We start from the raw sequence: 24,606 nt of genomic DNA, 5'->3' as shown, positions 1-24,606 counted from the left end.
AATTTGAATTTAATATTACTATAGCAAAAAACGCACTTCACAAACATTTTGTGCACTAAAACTAATTTTTTTTAACGCAAACAAAATTTTTTTCAACGCCCAATTAAAAATATTTTTATCCATAGACAATTTGTTTCAAATGTGAACCATTCGTTTATTTATTCCTCTATTAAAAATGAAGAAAATATGTTTTTTTTTGTGCCACCCTAATGTAACACGGTTTACAAATTTTCCGTGTTATTTAAAACAATATTTTCGGGAACTGAAAAATAAAGTATGTATTTTTTTGCAACAAACAACACTCAAAACTCATTCTGTGGTTATTTTTTATATTTTTTTCCGACGTTTATGAGCACTCAGTGACTGCTGAAAATTGTACTAACGCAGGCCTGCAAACATTCATTAATGCAGCAAAGCAGAAAGACGATTGTAGTAACGCAGATTTCCGACGTTTATGAAAACACCCAACTTCCTTGACTTTCCAAGAGATGGCATGGCCACAGACCATAACCTTGTAAAAAACTACAAAATACACCTCAGTACTAAAAAAGATTGGGTAGGAGAATTTATCAACTAGTGGTACAGCGGAAGGTACAGTTGCAGGCGTTTTTAGGCCTAGTACCAAACTCTCCGTACCAATGGGTCAATCCACAATAGATGTCATTGTAAAATGTGCAGAAATAAACCTCGAATCCTTTCTTAATTGAAAATATCTTACAAATCGTCACTATGATCGAATTTTGTGATTGTTTTTTTTTTCTGGAATCGTATAAAAACACTTATGTGTCAAGAAATCAATTCCAAGCTAGTATTGGAGTTTCTATGCAACTTGGCAAAATAAAAGGTTTTTAAAAATAAAATTAAAAAATATTAGGAGGCCAGGAAATGATAAGACTGGGCAAAACTATTAAAACTGAGACGGGCCAAATCCTGTACCAGTCTAAGTAGAAGCAATCTCAGGATAATCACTGGTATTCTCACGGCCACAGTAAGCTAAAAAAGCACGTAAACATTTTGGGACTAGTAAATATTGCAACATGTACAGTCTGCAATGAAGAAGAAGAAAAACCAGACCATATTCAGGGCGGTTACAGTGCACTAATACACCAAAGATTCAAACACCTGGGTTTCTAAAAGGGTAAAGAAAAACAATTAAACTCTATTAAAACTTTGTACAAAATTCAATTTTATAAGTTTGAAAATTTAAATTCTGGTTTCATATAAACACCTAAAACAATAAGATTTATCATCCCGGTCTGTTGTATGGGGCGAAGGCATGGACAAGAGCAAGAGTGGAGAGCAACGGCATCGACCTTTTCACAAAGCAAAGATCCGTTAAGATAGCTAAGAAACGTGGAACGTGTATGAACATTCAACCCTGATAAATAAACATGGCGCCATCTTAGGTGGTGCTCACAAGTGGACAAAGTACTCAACTAACTTGGTCTGGTCAGCTAGTTAATGACTGGGCTGACTGAAGAGGGGCCCTACCAGAGGTTGAGAATTGACATCCACCATTGATTCAAAGTGCATCTTTATTCAGTAAGTAGTCAACGCAAAGTTTTAGAAAAATAGGACAATAATGTGTGTATATTTTGACTTTACAATATTTACTTAAAACTATTCCCTACTACATCGATAACTTTTTAGCGCGACCAATGACATGAATACTTAAATTCAAAATAAAACGTTGTCAAGCTTTTTGTGCTTTGAAAATTTGTTCGGATGTAATTGGTGATCTTCCTAGTTTATACAAAGTATTTATATACAAACTAAAAACTGACGTCTTGAATGAATTTTTTCTGAAACAAAAAAAAAAAAAAAATTTAGGAAAAACATTAATAAAAGGAGAAAATTAAAAACTTACAATAGACAATACTCAAAAAGAGCTCTTCTACAAATCCAACGCAAGTAGCCAACAAATGAATTATACTTGGTATACAAGCATCTTTGAGCATGACGCGCCATTACTTTTGGTCGATCAACAACATCACCATGATGACGACTTATCGCTCGAATAGTATTGAGATTTCTACAAATAAAAGCATTAATGTTGCTATGCATTTATACATTTAGTCATTTCTTACCTAACAACAAATAGCATATTTCTTGGCATCTCTCGAAGTGTTTGCATTATTCGATCAAAATTGTTTCTGGCTACTAGTTGCATATATTTAATATCTTCATCGGATAGTTTTGTTTTAACCTGCCCTCCATTTATTTCAAATGGAACCTGAAACAATACCTGGGCAAAATTTTTGTATTCATTTATATTAAGAGCCGATGCACTTCGTTTCATTCTCTTTTCGTCTCTTAGAACAGTGGCTTCCCAAAAGTCACACAAAGCAAGACGTACTTTTTCCGGCACTGTTTCATATAGTCCATGATCAAGTATTACCAATTCGGATGCGTTGCTATTTTTGGCCTTTCGGACAAAAACTTTAATTCAAAAATAAATTGTAAGGACAAAGGAATATATTTCGTAACTTACTATTTCCAGGATGTGGATCTGCATGTACAAAACCAGTATTGAAAATCTGTTCGGCGAAAATTGTAAACAATTTAAAATCTATTTCTGGAAGATTTAGTTTTTGCTTTTTTAAATCATTGATGTTGGTAATTTTAACTCCATCAATCCATTCCAATGTGAGAACTCTCTGATTATTTTTGTGAAAATTGTACAAAATATTATTTATTATTTCAACATTAATTGATGAATTGTTATACCAACCTCTTTTGTGTGATTCCAGTACACTTTGGGAATATATACAAATTTGAATTTTTGCAAATCTCTTGCACATTTCTCCGAGTTTTTACCTTCTTCGACAAAATTTAATTCTTGTATCAGATTTTTCTTTAGATCTTGCATTATCCAACTAAAGTTGTAATTTTTAAAGAACAACTCAATAATATCTTGTAAGAACATAATGGTTCCCAAATCGCTTGTAAACCGTTTTTGTAAATCACTATACTGCACCTGTGGGGATAAGTTATGTCTTTATAATTTAACAACTTTAATTCATAAATAAAAACTTAATCTTATTGTTATAAGGGTTAGAATCATGTTCCACTTCTACATTTAAGCGTCAAAGAACCATATCGCTTCTGTGTTAAAATTTGTGGTGCAAACGATTTTGAGAAGCATATATGTTTTCCATAATGGTGATCTGCCATGTACCTTTAGTTTTGGTTATAAAAAAATCAATTTCACCTCTAGGTAGCCAACCGATACGATTGACTCAATGATTTTAAGAAAATGAATCGCCTTAGCTATTTGGGCCGTACAGACAAAGAATTGCGAGACCCACTTTTCAAAATTTCGAGTAAACTTTACCTGCTAGTCCAAGGCCCTACCATAAAATTGTCTATCCTCATAGCTATCCTATCCTCATAGCTAGTCCAAGGCCCTACAATAAAATTGTCTATCCTCATAGCTATACGATTGAGATATTTTTTAATACTTGATCCCAACCAAAACATCAGCGCACTAACGACCCATGAAATCTACTACAGTTTCGCACAAATTGAAAACAGGCATCACCCGGTCATGAGTTTTTTTTCCCATAGATCTTCTTTCTCCGAATTTGTTCATCAAATTGAATCAAAGTAAATTTTCTTTCTTGGAGTTTTTCACCGCAACGCTAACTGCTTCGACTTTAAGGTCGGGTACTTCTTCTAAATTAGATTCGGCTGTTGGAAATTTTATCCTGGGAAATTAAAAAGCTGTCGCAATACTATCATGACTTTGACCAAGTTGGGAAGCATTATTTTTCCTTGATACAACTGCTTTGACTCCATCGCTCTATAACCATATTTCTTTGTCGTGTTGGTAGTTTCCTTTGGAAGATCCTAGCAGTAAAATCGCCTTCATCAAGCAAGTTCTTTGCAGAGATTCCCACATACTTTGTAGTCTGCTCTCATCATTTTAAAGTTTGTTGGGTTTACCTTCGGTCAGAAGGGCGATCGCTTCTCCCAATATCACTTTGCAGTCTTTTCACTAGCACCTTCATGAAACTAGATACAAGAGATGGTATATACTACTCTATCAAAAAGAACCAGAATAGGCCCCCAGATGGTATATACTACTATCAAAACTTCAAATTGTTTACTAATTCGCAGCAAAATTGTGTCAATTTTTCCGAGATATTAATCAATGTTTAAGCCTAGTACGCAGCTGAAGCGAAACGAAAAATTTTGAAGTCTCCAAAAACAACAGCAAACATGTTAAAGAAAAAATACCATGGGATATTATAGCAAACTAAAAATAATAAAAGTACAAATAAAAAAAATCAAGAAAAAACATCAGAAAATAAGTTTTAATGCAAAAACAAATTTAATTTCGCTAACGAAATTTTGTATGGAAGATTTCGTTTCGCTTCAGCTGCGTACTAGGCTTTAGGCGAACAAATTGTTCAAACCCCTCTACAGTACCTTGCCATATTATTAGTCCCAAATAAAAAAAATACAAAATTTTTTTGTTCATGTTGCTGAATTTTTAAAGTTTTTGTCGAAATATGTATACGGATTGACTTGAAAAAAAAGTTAAAGAATTGATAAATTTTGATAAAAAAGATAACGTACAAAAGGGGATAAGCTCCAAGACATTTTCTAAAGAATTACCAGACGACCGGTTCAATACTTAAATTTTTGTATCGAGGAATAACGTGACATTCTTAACTTTATGTCAAGAAACTCATTTTCCGTAAATACAAAAGCTTCGAGCCTATTCCGAAATCGTAGAAGCAAAACGTTCCCAAGCTCCTTTTTGTGTTGGTCTGGAGTTATGGTGTTTTCCACAATAAAAAAGGAACCTCATCATTTCCGTGAGATAGTAGACAATCACACCTTCTATATTTATGCAAGATTGGGCACTTGTCATAAAGTTAACCCTCTGTAGGCACACCTCTTTTTTGCGAATTTGGTTTATACTTTTTCATGGCACTAGAACTTTTTTCGGCCTCACTGTTTTATGGAGAATCATATATGAAATTGATGTAGAATTTTCCTTAGAATTCGAATACTGTATTCACAATTCCAAAATGTTCAAATGTTCACCTTTATAAAGACACTTTTTTGTCCTGTCAAATTCGCACCCGTGTGCCGACAGAGGCTTATCCCTCGATACAAAAATTTAGGTATTGGACCGGACTGGTTCTTTAACTTTTTGTTTAGTCAATCCGTATCTGCATGATACAAGTGTAAGTAAATAGACAAAAAAAAAAATATACGATATTTCGACAAAAACTTTAAAATTCAGCAACAAGAACCCAAAGATTGTATTTTTTCGCTTGGGCCTAATATGGCAAGGTACTGTACTATGTACAAGGGAATGTATAATAGAAAAATAAATAGAGTTCGCAGTTAAATAAGTTTAGACTGTTTACACATTATGGATTTTTATAGCTTACCTTAATGGCAACATCTTCTCCTGTTTTCAGTTTAGCTCGAAAAACTTGTGCAAGACTTGCTGCCGCTATTGGTTTATAATCAAAATTTTCATATATCTCTTCTGGCAGCTGTCCAAAGTCTCTTTTAAAGACTTCCTGAACATCCTCTTTAGTTGTTTGCAAACACTGATCATGAAGTTTACACAAAGTTTGAGTATATTCAATTGGTAAGATATGATTAATTGCCGATACACCCTGACCAACTTTAATATACAGTCCACCGTTGTTCAAACACGCATCAAGTAATCTTTTGGCACTTTTCAAATGGACTTCTTTAAGTAGTTGTTCATAGTTTTCATAGGATTCTTTTTGCTGAAGCAGTAAGTAGTCGAAAGCTATTTGTGTTGCCACTTTTAATGAACGTAAAAATCGACTTGTTGCGCCACAGTAAGTAAAATCATTTACAACGTAATCATACACAATAAATGTTGTTAAAGTTGTCCCTGTTCCAATTTTGAAATAAGAAAATTTGCGTTTTTTGATGATGTTAATATTTCTAGCTAAATGTTTCGCTTGACTGGTGCCCAGGGTACGAACTAGAAGTAACTTCTGAAAGGAAGAACAAATAATTCAAATAAGTAGTTGGTTTAGATGTTTTAAATAAAGCACTTACATTAAAGGAAAACATATTACAAAAAAACAAAAAATCTGCTTAAACGTCTAGATGCTAATCGAAAAATATTAAAATAAATTTCTATTTACGTTTGTTTTGAAACTGGAAGAAGCAAAAACCAAGAAGACACCACAAAAATGTCAGAAAAAGCAAAAGAAAAATGACATATTTGTCCCAAAGATCTGTTCGCCTATTAAAGGCTTTTTTGTTTTAAGCCGCTAGCGGGGAACTGAGCTGTCAAAAAAAAAACTGTGTTGCTTTTTAGCTCAGAGAGCCCTGAGCGCTAAAATTATTTTTTTTTTAGCTCTGAGCTCGATCAGGGCTCGCTCGTTAAGTTCGGTTAAAATTGGGCTTTTAAGCCAAACGTCAGTGTCGAAGAAAAAAAAAAAACAGAAAAAAACTTTTGATATTTCAATTCTGAGTATCAATTCCTCAGTATGCATTTGTTTTCCTCAGAATTGCTTTGATTTGATTGGTTGGTTTTTTCTTGTACTTCTTTAATAAACAGTTATGATAGAAAGGAAAAAGACAAATTGCTTAAAAGCCCAATTAACCGACCAGAAGCAGATCGAGCGAGCACGGCTAACTTCAGTATTATTTTTTTAGAATAGATAAAACAAAGGGGGTATTCACAATCTGGTGCAACAGGCCTAGTAAAAATGTAAAATTTTATTTTTTTACAATAGATCGTGAACGCCCCTTTTCTTATCTATAGTAAATATTGAAGCATGAATGAAATCCATGATGTTTTTTTTTAATAGGGTTGTTCCTCCACTGTTGCTTCTTCTTTTTTTCCATTTTTTATAATTTAATTCTTTGTTTTGTTCGGGTTAATTAATTTTCAAATTATTATTTTACATTATTTTACATCAAAAGAAACTAAATTACCGGACCATGAGTACCGACAAGCCGACAACCATGATAAACAGAATAAAAAAGACAAACTGTTTTCTGTGGCCACAATCAATAACCGCTTAAGTCGACTTAAGCGAAAAGTCATTTTTTTGTTTTATCTTGATCTACATACCATATTTTACTACAGAAAAAAAATCTGGATTTGTAACTGTCATTTTGACACAAATATATCAAAAAGAAAAAATCGCTTATTTCATTTCATACAAAAGGACGTTAACAATAAACGCCTAAAGGCTTAACTACATTCACCACTTTTTGAAAAAGAAATATTTTTTTTCTCACTAGCGAAATTTTTTTGTAAAAAAGAGTTTTCAAATTGTTTTTTAGACAAAAAAAATAAGCTTTTTGCATCATTTGTTTTAATTTTCTAGACCGAAAAACCATACAAAAATGCGTTTGAAAATTTTCACTTTTGTACTTTTTCACTTTTTGAGCCAATGTAGTTAAGGCTTAACTCACAGTACACATATTATGTGTACTGTGCGCCTAAAGGTATAACTACATTGGCTCAAAAAGTGAAAAAGTACAAAAGTGAAAATTTTCAAATGCATTTTTGTGTAGTTTTTCGGGCTGGAAAATTAAAACTAATGATGCAGAAAGCTTATTTTTTGGTCCAAAAAACAATTTGTATACTCTTTTTCACAAAACAATTGCGCTAGCCAGAAAAAAAATATTTTCACTTTTGTACTTTTTCAAAAAGTGGTGTATGTAGTTAAGCCTTAACTCACATACGATTTCTTAAACTTAATGGTTTCGTTTATAAATAATTACTTATATAAGGTGTGTTTTTTTGTTTATCTATATAGATTTTGTGCAAAAAAACGACATCGGGATTTTTGAAATCCATGCAAATATTTGGCACCACTGTACATATACTTTGGCAGCTGTCTGTCAAAAATGTTGCTTTTGTTTTTTTTTTTTATTTTAACTCCGAAGTGGGAAGGCAATTACATCCATGTTGGATGCAAACAAAAATTTTCATATGGCCATGGCATCCATGTTGGATTCAAAAAATTGTTTTTTCACAAAAAACCAAAAATTATCTGTATTAGTTGAGTCGTTCTTGTATTATAAGCGTTTGAAGGTAGCCATATTGGATTTTTTTTTCGATTTTTTAAAAATCAAATGTGAAAACTTTTTTATTTTTATTTCTAATTTTTCGAAAAAAAACTTTGGTAATTTTATATACATATCTGTTCAACAATCTTATCAGGATCCATTTAAGACACTTATCTGAAAAGTGCATTGCGTATATCTCGAGATATTAACATTTCAATGCAACCATGTCAAAGTCAGCTATTACATGAAGCCTCAAGAGGCGCGCCTCTTTTCAAAACTAATGAGTGCAAGAGAGAAAGAAGATAAACAAAAAATTATCCGACCGGAGAGTCGTGGGCCAAAATTCTGAGACTCTTTTTTGACGTTTCTTTTTCCACTCTTTATTTTTTCAACATGGTAGAATACAACAACAACAATACTTAAATTAAAGGATAAATGTCAAATTTGAGTCTTTGACTCAAGAGGCATCGTGTAATAGTACGCGCCTCACAGAATGATTATCAAAAGAAAATTCGAAAAAAGAGTCAAGTCTCTTGAGGCTTCATGTAATAGCCGACAAACAAATTTTTGATTATTTTTTTCTATGATAGTTTTTTTCAAACCTCGTTTTCTCCGCTTTTTTTTTGTTGTTAATATTTTCAGATATTTTTGTATGAACACAACAAATAAAGTACCTTGGCACTACTGTTTTTATCGAGAGAAAGTAAAATCTGGATAATTATCTGGATTTTTCAAAAATCTATACAGATAAAGTTTTTGTTGTTTTTAACACGTAAATTGTTTTGATTTCAAAAATCTCGATGTCGTTTTTTTGCACAAAATCTATATAGATAAACAAAAAAACACACCTATAATTTTAAGATACTTTTCCAAATAAAAAATCTATTCAATAATGAAGTTTGCATAATCAATAAATAACAACCAAACTCGACTTAAGCGTTTTTTGCAAATCTTCAAAAGTTCTTTTCTTATTAAAATATCACTTAAAATGAATAAATACAAAAAATTCGTAAGCAAAAACAGCTTATTTTATTTTAAGAAACATGATAAAACTATTTGAATTTGCAAAAACAGCTTAAGTGACATAAGCTACTCAGAAGAAGTGGAATCAAATTTGCAAAAACAACTTTAAGGAATTTTTTTTAAAAATTGTGTTGAAAATAAACAATAATAACAAAAGATAAGTAGTTGATAAAATAAAGGGTTAAGTCCACTCTATGAATCATTTTCGTTTTTGTGCTAAAAGTTCGTTATTTTTTTTCCTGAATGAAAATCCAACTTCCAACTGCTCTCCTCAAAAGTTGGATTTTCAGACATAAAGCCTGGTACGCTGCTCGCGCTAAATTTTAGCTCCCATACAAATTATCGAAAATTTTTATCTCAGCTAAAATGGATCCCATACAAATTATCGATAACTTGTATGGGAATTTTATCTCGGCTAAAATTTAGCGCGAGCAGCGTACCAGGCTTAAGCGATTATTGATTGGGGCCACAGTTATCATGGGCGACGCGACGGTGAGCTGCCATCTGTCAAAAATAATTTTACTCTATTGTATTTTTATTTTGCAATAGGTCTAGGGTATAGCAAAAGTGCAAGACTGTTGTAAAATTTTAATCCGTATATTTTGTTGTTGTAGTGTTGTAAGATTTTACACTTTTGCAATGATACAAGACCAGTTGCATCGGATCGTGAATACCCCTAAAATTTAAAGACGGAAAAATTCTTAAAGAAACCAATTTTATATAAGGCGTATTCACGATCTGCTGCAACAGGCCTAGTAAAAATGTAAAATTTTATTTTTTTACAATAGATCGTGAACGCCCCTCTTCTTATCTATAGTAATTATTGAAGCATGAATGATGTTTTTTTTTTTCCTCCACCGTTGCTTGTTCTTTTTTCCATTTTTTAGAATTTAATTCTTTGTTTTGTTCGGGTTAATTAATTTTCACTTATTATTTTACATCATTAGAAACTAAATTACGGGACATGAGTAGCGACAACCATTATAAACAGAATAAAAAAGACAAACTGTTTATCATGGGCGATGCGACGGTGAGCTGCCATCTGTCAAAAATAATTTTACTCCCTTGTATTTTTATTTTGCAATAGGGTTAGGGTATAGCAAAAGTGCAAGACCATTGTAGAATTTCAATCCATATATTTTGTTGTTGTAGTGTTGTAAGATTTTACACTTTTGCAATGATACTAGACCAGTTGCATCGGATCGTGAATACCCCTATACAAAGTCGTATGTGTAAAGTGTATTAAAAAAAATGATATATAAACATTTAATTGCTAAAACATGGTACGCTGCTCGAGCTAAATTTTAGCCGAGATAAAACTCCCATACAAGTTATCGATAATTTGTATGGGATCCATTTTAGCTGAGATAAAATTTTTCAAAAATTTGTATGGGAGCTAAAATTTAGCGCGAGCAGCGTTTTTTTTTCTAAATGCACAAGGCTGAGGCTGTGCATTTTGATGGTGGAAATAAATTTTTGTGGTGTGCCGAAGAATTTGTGTGGTAGATATTTTGTTTAGAGAAAATAGTTTTCACAAATAACACTCAACACTGAGAAGATTATATATTTTTTAAATTGAATTGTTTTTATTTTTATTCTTCAAATAGAGCAGCGAAAAATTTTTTTGATGTTGCTGTGGCTGTGGCTATCAAGGTTTTACTGGTTTCACTAGAAAATATAAAGTGTAGGAAAAGTCAAATCAAACGCGAGCCGCCATTACAAAAGAGACAAAACTTTGTGCATTGCATACATTGCGCTCTTTTCCTCCCATTTATCAAAGAAGAGTTTATTTTTTCAGGAGAAACAAAACTTCTATTTTTGGAGGGGAGAGATTTTGGTAAATAAGGAAACACATACATCCTCAAAATAAGCTTTGTTGGTGGTTGTATTTTCCCCTAAACTACTGAGGTTTGGTTTGCAGGGAAATATTTCAAAGTTTTCTTTGACGTAAAACACACATTTTTTTAGTACACAAACACGTTTTGGGCTCAAAACATCACATTTGTTTGTTTTGGGCCTACCCCTCGTCTTCCCAATTATTCCAACTTCATGACAACGAATTCCTCTCTGACTTCTAAGGGAGGGGCAATCCTAATGTATATAGAGGCTAATAGATGGAACTCAACTCATTCAAACACTTTTTGTGGCTTTTTTTTAATTAAAATGTTAACACACTTGAACAGTTCCAGATCTCAAAAAATTTTTTAAATAATGTACAAATTTATAAACTTTATGAAAATTCTAAATTATTTGCTTTATGTAATTAAATGAACAATGTACAAATTTTATGAAATATTCAAAAGCTCTTGCTTTATTTAACTAAACTTTATACCATGTATAATGAAAACTTATGTAATACCTTTTGTGGTATGATGCATTTATCGACTCGTGTCAATGAGGGGACTTTTGTGTCCTTTTTGGCACGAGTCGATATCTGCCTCTTGTTAATTTGTTAATTTTTTTATCTAGTTTTAAGTACCCAATCACAATATGTACATTCTGAAAAGTGCCCTGAGCAACACTTAAATACATATGTAACTAGTCAAGTTATTTATTACTTTGTCAACAAGATAATGTAAATCTTTTTATAAAAATTTGTATGTATAAGCTAGACCAATTCCAAGTCAGCAAAAAAAAAAAAACCTAGTATTAGTTTTACTACTTTTATAAATCAAATGTTAAAAAAAAGAAAGTCTTAATAAACTTTAAATTGAATTGAATTGAATTGGGCCTACCCAAACAAACCTAATATTAGGTGTGTTTTTTATTACCACCGGTGTTAACTGGACAAAAAAAACGCCTCGGGGCTTAACCTGAAATCTTGGCAGCACTGTATATTGAATGTTCCGAAAACAGCAGACAAAACAAAAATTTAGAGTTGTCATATTTTTCGCTTTAGTCATTTTCTTGTATTTTTCTTGTATGTTTTACAAAGAGATACAAAAATGTATGCTAGCAAAACTATTTTAATACATTTTGTCCTTCCAAACGTGAATTTTCACGTTTTTTAACAAATTCTAAACAATTTATGAAAAAATTAGTTTGGTAGCACAGATTTAAAACTCTTCAAAGAGTTAAGCCCAGAGAAATCTCCGGGCTAAACAACTAAGCCCAAGAGGCTAACCGTTCGCGTACACTAAAACCGAATTATCGGCCGACATCGGGTCGGAACTACTCGGACGACTTTCTCGGACGATCGTCTGCATACACTGCTTCCGAACTAGGACGTCGCTGCCGGTCTGTAGTCTGACTTTGCGAAACTTGAAGTGCATATAATAATTGTTTTCAATGGAATATTTTGAAGAAATTTATATTTTTGAAAGTTCATACCGCCAATGTTTGGAAAGAAAAAGCTTTTAGCAATATCTATGTAAAAATCAACCCGACAACGGACGAAAAATCCAAACAAGTTCGGATTATGCCGGTTGATCGGTTATTATCGGGCGTCAACGTACTACAACGGACGATGTCACTTTCAGTGGTGTACGCACTCTCTTTTCTTTCTATGTGCTTGGTTCTATCGGCCGAGTTCGGTCGACAACGTCCGAGCATAATTCGGCCGATGACGGATTTGGTGTACGCGAGCCGTAAGGTGTTGTTGTATTTAACATGTAAGTTGCTTAGCCCAGACTGCGTTTTTTTTGTCCAGTTAAGACCGGTTGTAATAAAAAACACACCTATTGTTCTTGGAGACCAGGTGGTAGGATACTAACCAAACAGATTTATGAATATAAAAATGTGTTCTGTGGAACAAACCTTTTTTTTATCTTCTGTCAGATTTCCGACATTCGACGGAATTCAGAATTCTACAAGCTGGATAAATTTTTTTAATTTTAGTTATTTTTGTTTAAAATAAAATTAACTTACAATCATGAGTGGTGATTTTGAACCTTTGGAACCAAGTTTAAAAAATATTATTGAACAAAGTTCATTAAAATGGATATTTGTTGGTGGAAAAGGTGGTGTTGGCAAAACAACATGCAGGTAAGAAGAAAAATGTTATTTTTTTCCAAAAAAAAATAAAGTAAAATATGGTATTGAAATTTTTAGCTGTAGTTTAGCTGTTCAGCTTTCGAAAGTACGAGAATCAGTATTAATAATTTCAACTGATCCAGCACACAACATTTCAGATGCATTCGATCAGAAATTCACTAAAGTTCCGACTAAGGTAAAGCTCGTCAGTTTTATTTTTGTGTTCTGTGTCTTTGGTTATGGTTTGGTTTTAGGTTAATGGATTTAACAATTTGTATGCAATGGAAGTTGATCCAAATGTTGGTCTCAATGAGCTTCCTGACGAATACTTTGAAGGAGAAAATGATGCTCTTAAATTAAGCAAAAGTGTGCTGCATGAATTTATTGGAGCTCTTCCTGGTATAGATGAAGCAATGAGCTATGCAGAAGTCATGAAGTAAGTAAAATTTATATTTTGTTAAGCAATTTCACTTTTTGTAGGTACAATAATTTTTCATAAATAGAGAGTTTTAGGAAAATTAAATTTGATTAATATGTTACTCAAAAATGTTAGCAATGATTTTTAATCTAATTAGAGACTGAATATTAGGTAATTTATATAGAAAATTGAAGTTGTCTGAAGTTTACAAAAAAAAAAAAGATTTGGGAGAGGGGCTGTGGAGTGAGATTTTGAACGCAGTAAAACTGCAATTGTCCACTCGATTCTAATTCTAATTCTAATAATTTAAAAACATTTCCTATCTTATTATCTTATTTTATTATATACTAATAAAGTGGAAAAGGAAATATTTGTATTCTTCTATTTCATATTGTGATATATTCCATTTTTGAATTTTAAAACAACCTACGACGTCTTAAAATGTTATTGGCACATTGGCAGTTTACTCAAAATCAAAATACTCTTGAGAAAACAAATCGTTTTAGTACTATCTCTCTTTACAATCTCTTTTTACAATCTCTCTTAACTTTTGATATTTCCAATTCCTATAAGCGCACGCTTCGCTTCATGTTTCTACAAAGAAATAACGAGATAGATTTTTATGAAACAAAGAGAAAAATATTTACTTTGTATTTTCTAAATATTTGGTTTAGTATACTTTATTTAGCATTCTTGCTATTTAAACCTCCTATCAGGAGTGGAGTAGAGTTCCACTATAATTGCATATGGGTAATTCCACTGAGAATTTTTGGCAGGTATTTGTATGTTTTTGCTCTTATTTATTTAACTATTCACTAATTTAAGTATACAAATATTCCAAATATTGTGCTTTCTGAAAATATCTTCAAATAAGATGTAACGGGTGTGACGGTTGTGCTTTCTGAAAATATCTTCAAATAAGATGTAACGGGTGTGACATTAGAAAGTCACACCCATTACATTTTATTTGAAGATACACTGCGCGTCACTTGAATAAAAACAACAATTTTGCTTTTGAAAACAGCGAATGGCGCTTTGGTGAGGTAACTTGAGTATAAAAAAGCTCTTAAACTAGATAAAAATGATGAAAAATCATGGACAACACTAATTTAAGTAAAACAATGTTAAACTTTGACATTATTTGCACATAATAACCAATCATGGACCAAGAACTGCCATTAGGTACCACAGAAAATACATAAATAGAAGCTAGCATTGAAATTGCACTTGCACTGTACACAATCGTGGACCTAATTGGAGAAAGTGCTTAAAGTGTTTGTAAACTTCTTACAAATTAGGAAAATGACATTTTCCACAATTTAAAGATTCAATATGTATAATTGCTTGTGAAATAAACTTTCGTTTTCATCTGTAATGCATCTGTTTTATTCCTATTGCGTTGTTTTTTTCTGGAAATATGCTTGTTAAATGTCTATGACGGATCTTTTTCCATGTTCCTTGACTTGCCGAGATCTTCTACCATTATTTCTCTGTAAAAGTTTGCATCTTTTTTCGAAGCACAAAGCTTCAATTTTGCAAAGCGTATTACTATAAAAGTAATTATTTCATAAATCAATAAAATAGGACTAATATCAATTTGAGTCATCTAAGTTGGTATGTTTTTCTTTAAAAAACCATTCTTTCCCTCATTTTGAATGCAACTATAACATAGTTAACTTTTTTGTTATATTAATAGAACTTAAAATGGTGTTATTTTACATTTTGAGGCTTTTTAAATGCTGTGCACATTTTTTAACTTCCATGATGGAACAAACCAACACATTACACAACACATTAAATTAGTGTTGTCCATGATTTTTCATCATTTTTATCTAGTTTAAGAGCTTGTTTCTATTCAAATGACGCAAAAAAAACACTGTTTTTTGTGAATTAATGCGAAAAAAAACTCAACTAACACCATACGGTTTCTGTTTCGGGTTCTTTGTTTTTACAATTGTTAAAAGTTTCTCTTTGAAAATGCAAAACCAAAAATCTGCTAAGGTACCTCACCAAAGCACCAATCGCTGTTTTCGAAAGCAAAATTGTTGTTTCTATTTAAGTGACGCGCAGTGTTTTCTCAGAAAGCACAATAGTTGAAATATTTTTAATAATAAAAGAAGGAAACAAATCAATATGCTAAGTGTTAACGTATTAAGATACTTAAATTAGTGAATAGTTAAAAAAATAAGAGCGAAAACACACAAAAATCAACAAAAATGCTTCCATGGAATTAAACATATAAGACTTACCAAGTGAGAAAGCTCTTCACCTCATAAAACAACAACAAAATCGTACAATCTACTGCCATCTATCAAATATCACCTTAGCCGATTCCACGGATGATAATTCCCCTGTGAAATCAAAGGATATATTAGTCGCGAAACTTATTTTTATGAAACTGAATTTTATTAGTCCATATTTTATTACTAATAAGTTGGTAATTAAATATTAGACTAATAGTTTTATGAAATAAGGCCCTGAAGATGAAAAATAAAAAACAAGTTAATCAAAAAAAGTTGTCGGATGAGCTTTAAACACGTATGAGTTAATGTGTAGGTATATTATTTATTTTCTCAGTACCAACAAAATCAAAACCCGAATAAATATAGCGCTCTCTATATTTAAAATTTGAAACCTGCACTCTCAAAAATCTGTAAAAGGGAGATAAAACCTAAGGCTCTCGAAATCTTTTTGGAATAAAACTAAAACAAAAACACTTGACCCGTCCACTAGCGAAAAAAAGAGTTTTTGCCTGATGAATTTCAGCAAAATACTCAGTTGAAGAGCTGAGATTTTTTGTTGCTCTTAGAAAAAGTGAGTTCTCAAGGAATTCTCTTTTTTATAATAACATCAGATAAGAGAGATAAGAAAATTTCTTGCATTATTTTTTTTTTTTCAAGTTAAATATTTTAATACTTTGAGTAATAAAGGTGGATGCGCAAGTAGAAAAAGACATGTTTTGGTTAACGAATTACACATTATTCTAAATTAATCATTGATTGAAATTTTAATCATTGATTCTAATTTTATTTTGGTAAAATCCACTATTTGGTTAAAATCCTCTATTGACATCTCTTGAATTAAAAAAGAAGAGAAAAAGAACTTTCCTCCACTCTCTCTTGGCTCTCGAAACTCTAGAGAACAAAAGTAGTTAGATAACTCTATATGTTCAGTATGCGTTCATTCTTAACAGGGATTTTTATGTTTGATTTTAACAATATTTTTCTCAGCATACATTGTACATGATATATATTTAGGGTTTCGACATCTTTTTTATTTTTGTCTATCTAAAACTTAATCAAGAAATTGGATCAAAAGTATGTGGTGACTTGAAATTAATCTTGTGTTCATCTCTATTTAAGGTTGGTAAAAGCAATGAATTTCTCGGCTGTTATTTTTGATACTGCTCCAACAGGACACACTTTGAGATTGCTTTCATTTCCACAGGTAATCAAATTTAATTAGAATTATAAAAAAAAAAAACTTAAATCTAAATGCAATAAATTCTTTTTTAGGTCGTTGAAAAAGGACTAGGAAAACTTATGCGATTAAAATTAAAAATTGCTCCATTTATTTCTCAATTTGGATCGCTTCTTGGCTTACAAGATTTCAGTGCTGATGCTTTGACAGTAAAACTAGATGAAATGCTTACCATAATAAGACAAGTTAACGATCAGTTTAGGGATCCAGTAAGTAACAGTCAAAAACTCTAATGTCTACCAGGAAGTAGTAACTGCTAATTTATTTATTTTTTAAAGGATCAAACTACATTTGTTTGCGTTTGCATTGCCGAATTTCTTTCTTTATATGAAACTGAAAGGCTTGTACAAGAGCTTACAAAATGTGGAATCGATACTCATAATATAATTGTCAATCAATTGTTGTTTAAAAAAACAGATCAACAACCATGTTCGATGTGTGCTTCCAGATATAAGGTAATTTATTTAAATTGAATTTTGTTTCCCTAATAATATTACATTTATATTTTGCTTTAGATTCAAGAAAAATACTTAGATCAGATAGCTGATTTATATGAGGACTTCCATGTTGTGAAATTACCGCTTTTGGAAAAAGAAGTACGAGGTGGAGATAATATAAAAAAGTTTTCTGAAAATCTTATTCAGCCTTATAGTCCTAACTGATGCTAATTGTGATTACTTGGTGTTAGAAATAAATTCCATTTTAATTTTTCTATGCTTTAATTATTAAACAACTATTGCAATATATCACCAAGCAATTATAATACATAATAAAAATTTAAAAAAAAAACAATCTTATGTACGTAAAAATATTCATGTTTATAGATTGCAATTATAATATTTAACATAGTTAACACAAGTTAACAATTATAACATTATATGATTAAAAAAAATTTCTTAATCGGTCAGTCAATAAGAACAAAAAAGAATATTCCTATCGACAATTTTTTATTAGGAAACAAGAGCCAGTTGGGAAAAAGTATGAATATAGAAAAAAAAAATTAATAATTTAGGAGCACAATAGATCTTGTAGGTCGCAGTGCATCTTCCACCCCAAATATCAATCAATAAAATGTAGCCCTTCAAAAAAAGGACAAAAAAGTCTTCAAAAAAGGACACTAAAAAAAAGCCATCACATCGAGGTACACTCCGCTTCAACTGAATAAGCACACAAATTTTCAAAGGTATTTTTTCCTAAGATTGAGCTTTCATGTATTATTTGATGATGTTTACAGTTAGTCTGCGATGTTGAGAAACCAAATCAGAAAGAATAATTCTCAAAGTACCGCTATTTTTTTTCGTGTTCTCTTACAAAGCGTCCCATATGGAAAAATGCAGTTTTTTTTTGCGTCAACTGAATAGACACACGGTCTTTCAAGGTCAATATCTTCGTTGTTTATGAGAGTTTTGAGGTGTTTTGCATACCAAATCAAAGGTTGAAATGTTCTCAGTGAGATTTTGTCATTTAATTAAAATTAAAAAAAAAGTAGTAGATTAAAAGCTTTGAATACTGTCGACAGAGCTAAAATTAATTTGTTAACGGAACAAGTACTGACCGGGTCTGCTATAGCTACCAAAATTGATCGGAGTTTTAGTGTGTTGCCTATTCGTACCTCAAAAATAAAAGTTCGTACAGCAAAAATATGAATTAAGGTAAAAAACGGCAAAAATAGCAGTTAATCGACGAGAAATTTTGAGATCTGCCTCCAATTCATTTGACTCTGGGGCAAAAATCAAACAAAAAGCTGGTGTTTCTGCAAGTGTTTCAACACTCCGCAGAGTAATTAAGAGCACGGATCATTTTAACCCATTAAAAGTCTAAAAGAAACCAACTTTAAACAAGCAACAAAAAGGTATTCGTTTAGAATTTTCTAGACTCCATATGAGCTGGAAAAATGAGTGACTCAAAGTGGGTTTTTTCGTTTGAAAAAGGTCAATTTTGATGGCCCCGATGACTTCAATTATGAATCCATCAAAATTGACCTTTTTCAAACGAAAAAAAACACTTTGAGTCACTCATTTTTCCAGCTCATATGGAGTCTAGAAAATTCTAAACGAATACCTTTTTGTTGCTTGTTTAAAGTCAACCTTTGATTTGGTATGCCAAACACCTCAAAACTCTCATAAACAACGAAGATATTGACCTTGAAAGACCGTGTGTCTATTCAGTTGACGCAAAAAAAAACTGCATTTTTCCATATGGGACGCTTTGTAAGAGAACACGAAAAAAAATAGCGGTACTTTGAGAATTATTCTTTCTTTTTATTTGGTTTCTCAACATCGCAGACTAACTGTAAACATCATCAAAAAATACATGAAAGCTCAATCTTAGGAAAAAATGGACAAAATACCTTTGAAAATTTGTGTGCTTATTCAGTTGAAGCATAGTGTAGTTAAGAACTTCGTCTACCGCTATAAACATCGACAGCAACATCAGCGCTGAAATCAAACGGAGAACGCTGTTACTATAATTTGAGAAGGCTATTGACCAATAATAAAGCCCTCTCTCGAGCAACTAAGGTGTCCATGTGCAAGACTCTTATCATCTCCCAGTCCTGCTATATGGTACAGAGGCATAGACCTTAACAAAGACGGATGAAAACATCTTGGATTGTTTCCAGAGAAAAGTTCTTCGGGTGATTTTTGGTCCCGTGTGCATTGATGGTGATTGGAGAAAAAAATACAACAAGGAACTGTACGGGTTGTACAAGGCGGTAAGATCATGTGGATCGCATATACAACAATGCTCCTCCGGCCCGGAAAGGTTATTCGACTTCCACCCAGAGGCACGGCGCAGTAAAAGAAGATCTCGTCTAAGATGGCGTAAGTAAGTGGAAGAGCAACTTATCAACTTGCGAAACTGGGAACAGTGAGCTAAGAATAGAGCTGGCTGAAGAAAGAAGCTTGTTGGTTAAGGCCCAAATCCACAACGGATTGTAGCCGCCTGTCAACCTAAGTAAGTAAGTATGCAGCCAAGCATAAAACGTACAAATCAATGCTGCAAGAAAAATTCAGGGGCCAAATCATCGCATCCGGTCACAAAACCTCAAGTGTACGAAAGACAATTGTGTGATACGTTAAATGAGCACAGCGATCGGGATGACGGCATATGTAAGCAAACAGAACGTAATTTTTGCTAGAAAAAAAAAGAATTTGTATCTGCATAGGTTATAATAATTGCTTGACAAATTTGAAATCGTCCACTGCTATGTGAGGGTGCCTTAGCGGTCCAAGGCGTCTTCATAAAAGAAGATATGGGAGCGTAAATTTGCGTGGGTTCGAGCAAAGATAATAGAATACATTCTATAATCTTTGGTTCGAGTCTCACTTTTGGCAATAATTTTTTTATACAGTTTTATTAATTTTTTTGCTGAGCAGATCTAATCTCGTTGTTTTGATTTTAAAATCTAATTTTTTATTTCCCATATTTTCTTTTTTAAACCAATCAATGGTCTGCAAATGGGGTTGTTGCTGGTGTTTTGAGCTCTTTTGGTGCAATTTTATTTTGCTAAACATAAACATTTGTATGTTTTCGTGATTTCAAACAGTTTAATTAATATAAAAATAAGATTAACTCAAATTTTCTTTACTTTTTGAATCCTTTTACAATTTGTTGAAAGCTTTAAACCAAACGAATGACATTACGTTCAGTTGAATACGAAATCGTTTGCTGTACGTATGACACCATGTCAAATGAACAGATTCCGTTCACGAGCTAACGTATGCCACGATTTGACCCCGAACAACTGAGAAAAAAAAGAACTTCTTGTACAGACTACAGAAGTCGAGGAAACGCGAAAAAAAAATTGGTCGAGTCTAATGAGGGTTTCTTCAACGATACTCTTTAGCCTTTACGACTGCCATTTGCCTAGTTTTTTTTTTGTTTAAAAATATTCGTTAAGATCGGTTACATCAAAAAAACGGTTACCAAATGTAGGACCTTATTTGCCATAGTTCTCATATTTTTTTAAACCAAAATCCTTAGAGCCGTTTATAAGAAACATAATCTTTTCCATTTTGGTCGTATGGCAAGTACCTACCGTTAATTTTAAAAATTTCAAATTAAAATTTCCAGTAAATCTCTTTAGTGGCTTATGTTGCAACTCGAGATAAAAGCAGACAGACAGAATTGCGAAACCCATTTTTTATTTTGCATTCTCTATGATCGTAATGGCATGGCAAGTAAAACTGAAGGGGTTTGACATAATTGACCACAAATAAGACAAATTCAGGGGTTTTCATAACTTTTTTATTCTTGTAGGAGAACATTTAAAGATACATTTTAACTTTTTTTTTTTGTTTATCTATTTTAGGTTATTTATATTTACGTAATTCAAAATAAATACATTTATACTGACATAAATTTTAATTTGAGTGTATATATGTATTTAACACACAATTTATTAACTACAAGGTATAATTTCAAATTCATTGGCCTGCTCTTTCGGACTTATTTAATTCAAAGTTTTCAAATTATTTCTAAAATACAATAATTTTGAAAAAAAAGAAAAGAAATATGTTTTTCCTCGAAATAAATTATAATTATTCTAACAATTCGAGTACAGTAGGTATTTTGTTTAATGAGGCAGTATGCTATGTGTCATAATAGGATACGAAATAATAGGCTGAGAAGCATTCGACATTGCAAGAGCTTGGGACGTATTTATGGTCAAGCCTTGGGCCAAGGCAGGTGTCAATGTTATTTGCGATGTGCCTAGAATTTGTTGCGCATGCGTCGGGGCTAATTGCTGAGTTGTATTCGATAGCGATGTAATATTCTGCTGTGATATAGCCAACTGTTGACCTTGTGACGTATTAGCAGCAATAGCCAATGGAGTTCCACTCGATGTTATAATTTGTGTCTGCGGAGTTGCAATGCTAACAATTGGAGTTGCCTGCACTTGAACCGGAGCAATAGATACTCCGCCAATAAGTTGTGTTTGTTGCTGTGAAGTTGTTTGTGTCATAGTGACCGGATTGACAACAGCCGAGCATTGGACATTGGTGAGCCTGAGTTGAGCATTCTGGGCCAACAAGTACTCATTAGAAGCTCTAAGTTCGGCGATTTTTATTTCATTTGCTTCCACACGTCTCCTTAGCATAACTTGTTCCTCTTCAAATCGCCGAACTAAAGCAACTATGTCAATTCTTTCAATATCGTCTCGGAATCGTTTGTATGCTGCCGAATTCTCGAGTGTATCAACGTTTGCTGGACGTTTCAATGATGATGGGAAATCATCACAAACCGCCGCCCTATAGCCATTCATATGAACTCCTTGGCGTGCCATTAGATCTCCTCTGTATTCATTATGATTCCATTGGCAAACTGGTTGACGTTCTATGCATTCCACTGGTCTCATTGGGGGAGGCGATTGCCTTTTGTCCATCATGTAACAGTCCTTGTGACGACATCGCCTGTACATTGCGTACTCATTGCAAATCGATTGGTTATCTTCGGACACCTCTGGCGGAAACTCGCCATTGACATTGTAATATTCTTGTTCCTGGATGGTGTAGTGCAAGAACTTGCAATTAGCTCGGGTGCATGTTGAATTTTGGTAGTCGTGACAAAACACTACCAAATCGGGTGAAACAACATGAGGATATCTGCAGTGTTTTCGACGACATATGCCACGGACAAAGTCACGGCATATTCGATTTTTCATTGAATTGTTTGAGTTTGCATTGTTTTGGTTATTGTTGCACATATTGGTTACGTTGTTGTCTATCAAGTTATTACAAGCTTGATTCATTTTTTTTTTCTAAGAATTGCTAGAGAGTAGCAAGTTAATTGTGAGGTATAGTTTATTAGGGAATCTTTTTTTGATACATATAGTTAGTATTTAGTTTGAATGGTGTTCTAGAAAACAACAAGGAAAACAAATTAGTTCGTGAAAAAATATATACATACATAATGTACATCTATATACGTACATGGGTAATATTATCAATAAATATTGGATTTCATTTAAATGTTTTTTTTTTTAGTTTTGTTTGATTATATATTGTTTATTTCCATGATGTAGAAATAGTAGTGAATTAAATTAATTTTTCTTTTAATTTTAATTACAAAGCGACGACAGCTACAGCCACGGAAAAATAAAATCATGGACTTCACACTTCACTTAAGTGCGTTCTTTTATTGAACCGATGTTAAATTCTACGAAAGTGTCAAAAATAATGTTGTTGTTGTTATAAGACAAGTTCGAGTTCTTGCTCGGTGTGTCAGCTATTACATGAAGCCTCAAGAGGCTTGACTCTTTTTTCGAATTTTCTTTTGATAATCATTCTGTGAGGCGCGTACTACACGATGCCTCTTGAATCCACAGTACACATAATAAGGTAATATATTCCGAACGTTGTCAAAATTTGTTTGTCAAAAATGGGCACCAATCTGTCAGGTCGGCCTTTAATTTTTATATTTCAATCGCAGTAAACAGGAAATTTGTTTTTGTTTTAATTTATAAAATGTCATTTAAAAATATTATAAATTAAAAAATAACAAATTTTTTAAATGGTAAATAATTGTTTAAAAATTATTGGTGTGCGTGGTTTATCGGTTTTTGTGCGTTTTTGGTAGGTATTTTAAACAATTTAGAATTCGGTAGCTGACATTGGTCGCCAAAGTGTCATGTTTTGACAATCTGGCGACCAATGTCAGTTCGGAATATATTACCTTTTTATGTGTACTGTGTCTTGAATCAAAGACTCAAATTTGACATTTCTCTTTTGATTTAAGTATTGTTGTTGTTGTATTCCACAAAGAAGCAAAAAGAATGAAAGGGAATGTTGAAAAAAGAAAGAGTCAGATAATTTTTTGTTTGATCTTCTATCTCTTTTGCACTCATTAGTTTTGAAAAGAGGCGCGCCTCTTGAGGCTTCATGTAATAGCTGACTGTGTGTTTTTGCGAACGTACAGATGTAATGAATGGGTTCAGTACTAATAGGTGTGTTTTTTATTACCACCGGTCTTAACTGGACAAAAAAAAACGCAGTCGGGGCTAAGGAATTTACATGTTAAATGCAACAACACTTTAGCCCCTTGGGCTTAGCTGTTAAGCCCGGAGAATTCTCTGGGCTTAACTTTTTCAACTGATTTAAATCTGTGCTACCAACTCAACTTGTTCGTAAATTGTTTAGAATTTGTTTAAAAACATCAAAACTGATGTTTGGAAGGACAATTATTATTTTAAATATTTATTTAATAGTTAATTGAACTTTTTTTTTCAAAAACACACAAGAAACCCCAAAAGCGAAAAATATGACAACTTTATATTTTTTGTGTCAGCTGATTTCGGAACATTTAGTATGCAGTGCTGCCAATTTTTCTCGCTAAGCCCCGAGGCGTTTTTTTTAACCAGTTAAGCCCGGTGGTAATAAAAAACACACCTAATGTAAGACCTCGCCTTCATTTACCCTGGGCCTCAACTTGAAATAAATGATTGCAAGAAGTGTGCCATGTGTAGAATGTTTTTTTTATTTCCACGCATACATTTCTGTATTTAATTTTAAAGTTCAAGTGACCTTAACTCCAAATTTATTATTAATTAATAATTAATAGGGGTATTCACGATCTGGTGCAACAGGCCTAGTAAAAATGTAAAATTTTATTTTTTTACAATAGATCGTGAACGCCCCTTTTCTTATCTATAGTAAATATTGAAGCATGAATGAAATCCA

General features: G+C 32.4%; 3 protein-coding genes across 3 annotated transcripts; 1 reads left to right on the top strand and 2 right to left on the bottom strand.

Moving 5' to 3' along the window:
• Nucleotides 1–1,517: 1,517 nt before the first annotated feature.
• Nucleotides 1,518–6,192, bottom strand: LOC129906037 (uncharacterized aarF domain-containing protein kinase 5). The gene is made up of 7 exons (XM_055981660.1): nt 6,061–6,192; nt 5,409–5,996; nt 2,732–2,977; nt 2,492–2,657; nt 2,088–2,439; nt 1,868–2,032; nt 1,518–1,802 (listed from the first exon to the last, which is right to left on the bottom strand). The coding sequence occupies exons 1-7, from the start codon at nt 6,073–6,075 to the stop codon at nt 1,694–1,696; spliced, it is 1,641 nt and encodes a 546-aa protein (XP_055837635.1). The 5' UTR covers nt 6,076–6,192; the 3' UTR covers nt 1,518–1,693.
• A 6,626-nt stretch (nt 6,193–12,818) lies between these two features.
• Nucleotides 12,819–17,857, top strand: LOC129913578 (ATPase ASNA1 homolog). Its single transcript, XM_055992330.1, has 7 exons — nt 12,819–13,041; nt 13,108–13,225; nt 13,284–13,465; nt 16,810–16,894; nt 16,963–17,136; nt 17,206–17,382; nt 17,443–17,857. Exons 1-7 carry the CDS (start codon nt 12,929–12,931, stop codon nt 17,587–17,589), a joined length of 996 nt encoding a protein of 331 aa, XP_055848305.1. The 5' UTR covers nt 12,819–12,928; the 3' UTR covers nt 17,590–17,857.
• A 3,295-nt stretch (nt 17,858–21,152) lies between these two features.
• Nucleotides 21,153–23,047, bottom strand: LOC129913554 (zinc finger CCCH domain-containing protein 10-like). The gene is made up of 2 exons (XM_055992294.1): nt 22,861–23,047; nt 21,153–22,786 (listed from the first exon to the last, which is right to left on the bottom strand). Exon 2 carries the CDS (start codon nt 22,677–22,679, stop codon nt 21,504–21,506), a length of 1,176 nt encoding a protein of 391 aa, XP_055848269.1. The 5' UTR covers nt 22,680–22,786; nt 22,861–23,047; the 3' UTR covers nt 21,153–21,503.
• Between the last annotated feature and the right edge of the window lie 1,559 nt (nt 23,048–24,606).

Source organism: Episyrphus balteatus, chromosome 1, assembly GCF_945859705.1.
Source record: "Episyrphus balteatus chromosome 1, idEpiBalt1.1, whole genome shotgun sequence".
Taxonomy (NCBI): Eukaryota; Metazoa; Arthropoda; class Insecta; order Diptera; family Syrphidae; genus Episyrphus; species Episyrphus balteatus.
The sequence above is the reverse complement of the archived record's forward strand: the minus strand, read 5'-3'. Positions and strand labels throughout refer to the sequence as shown.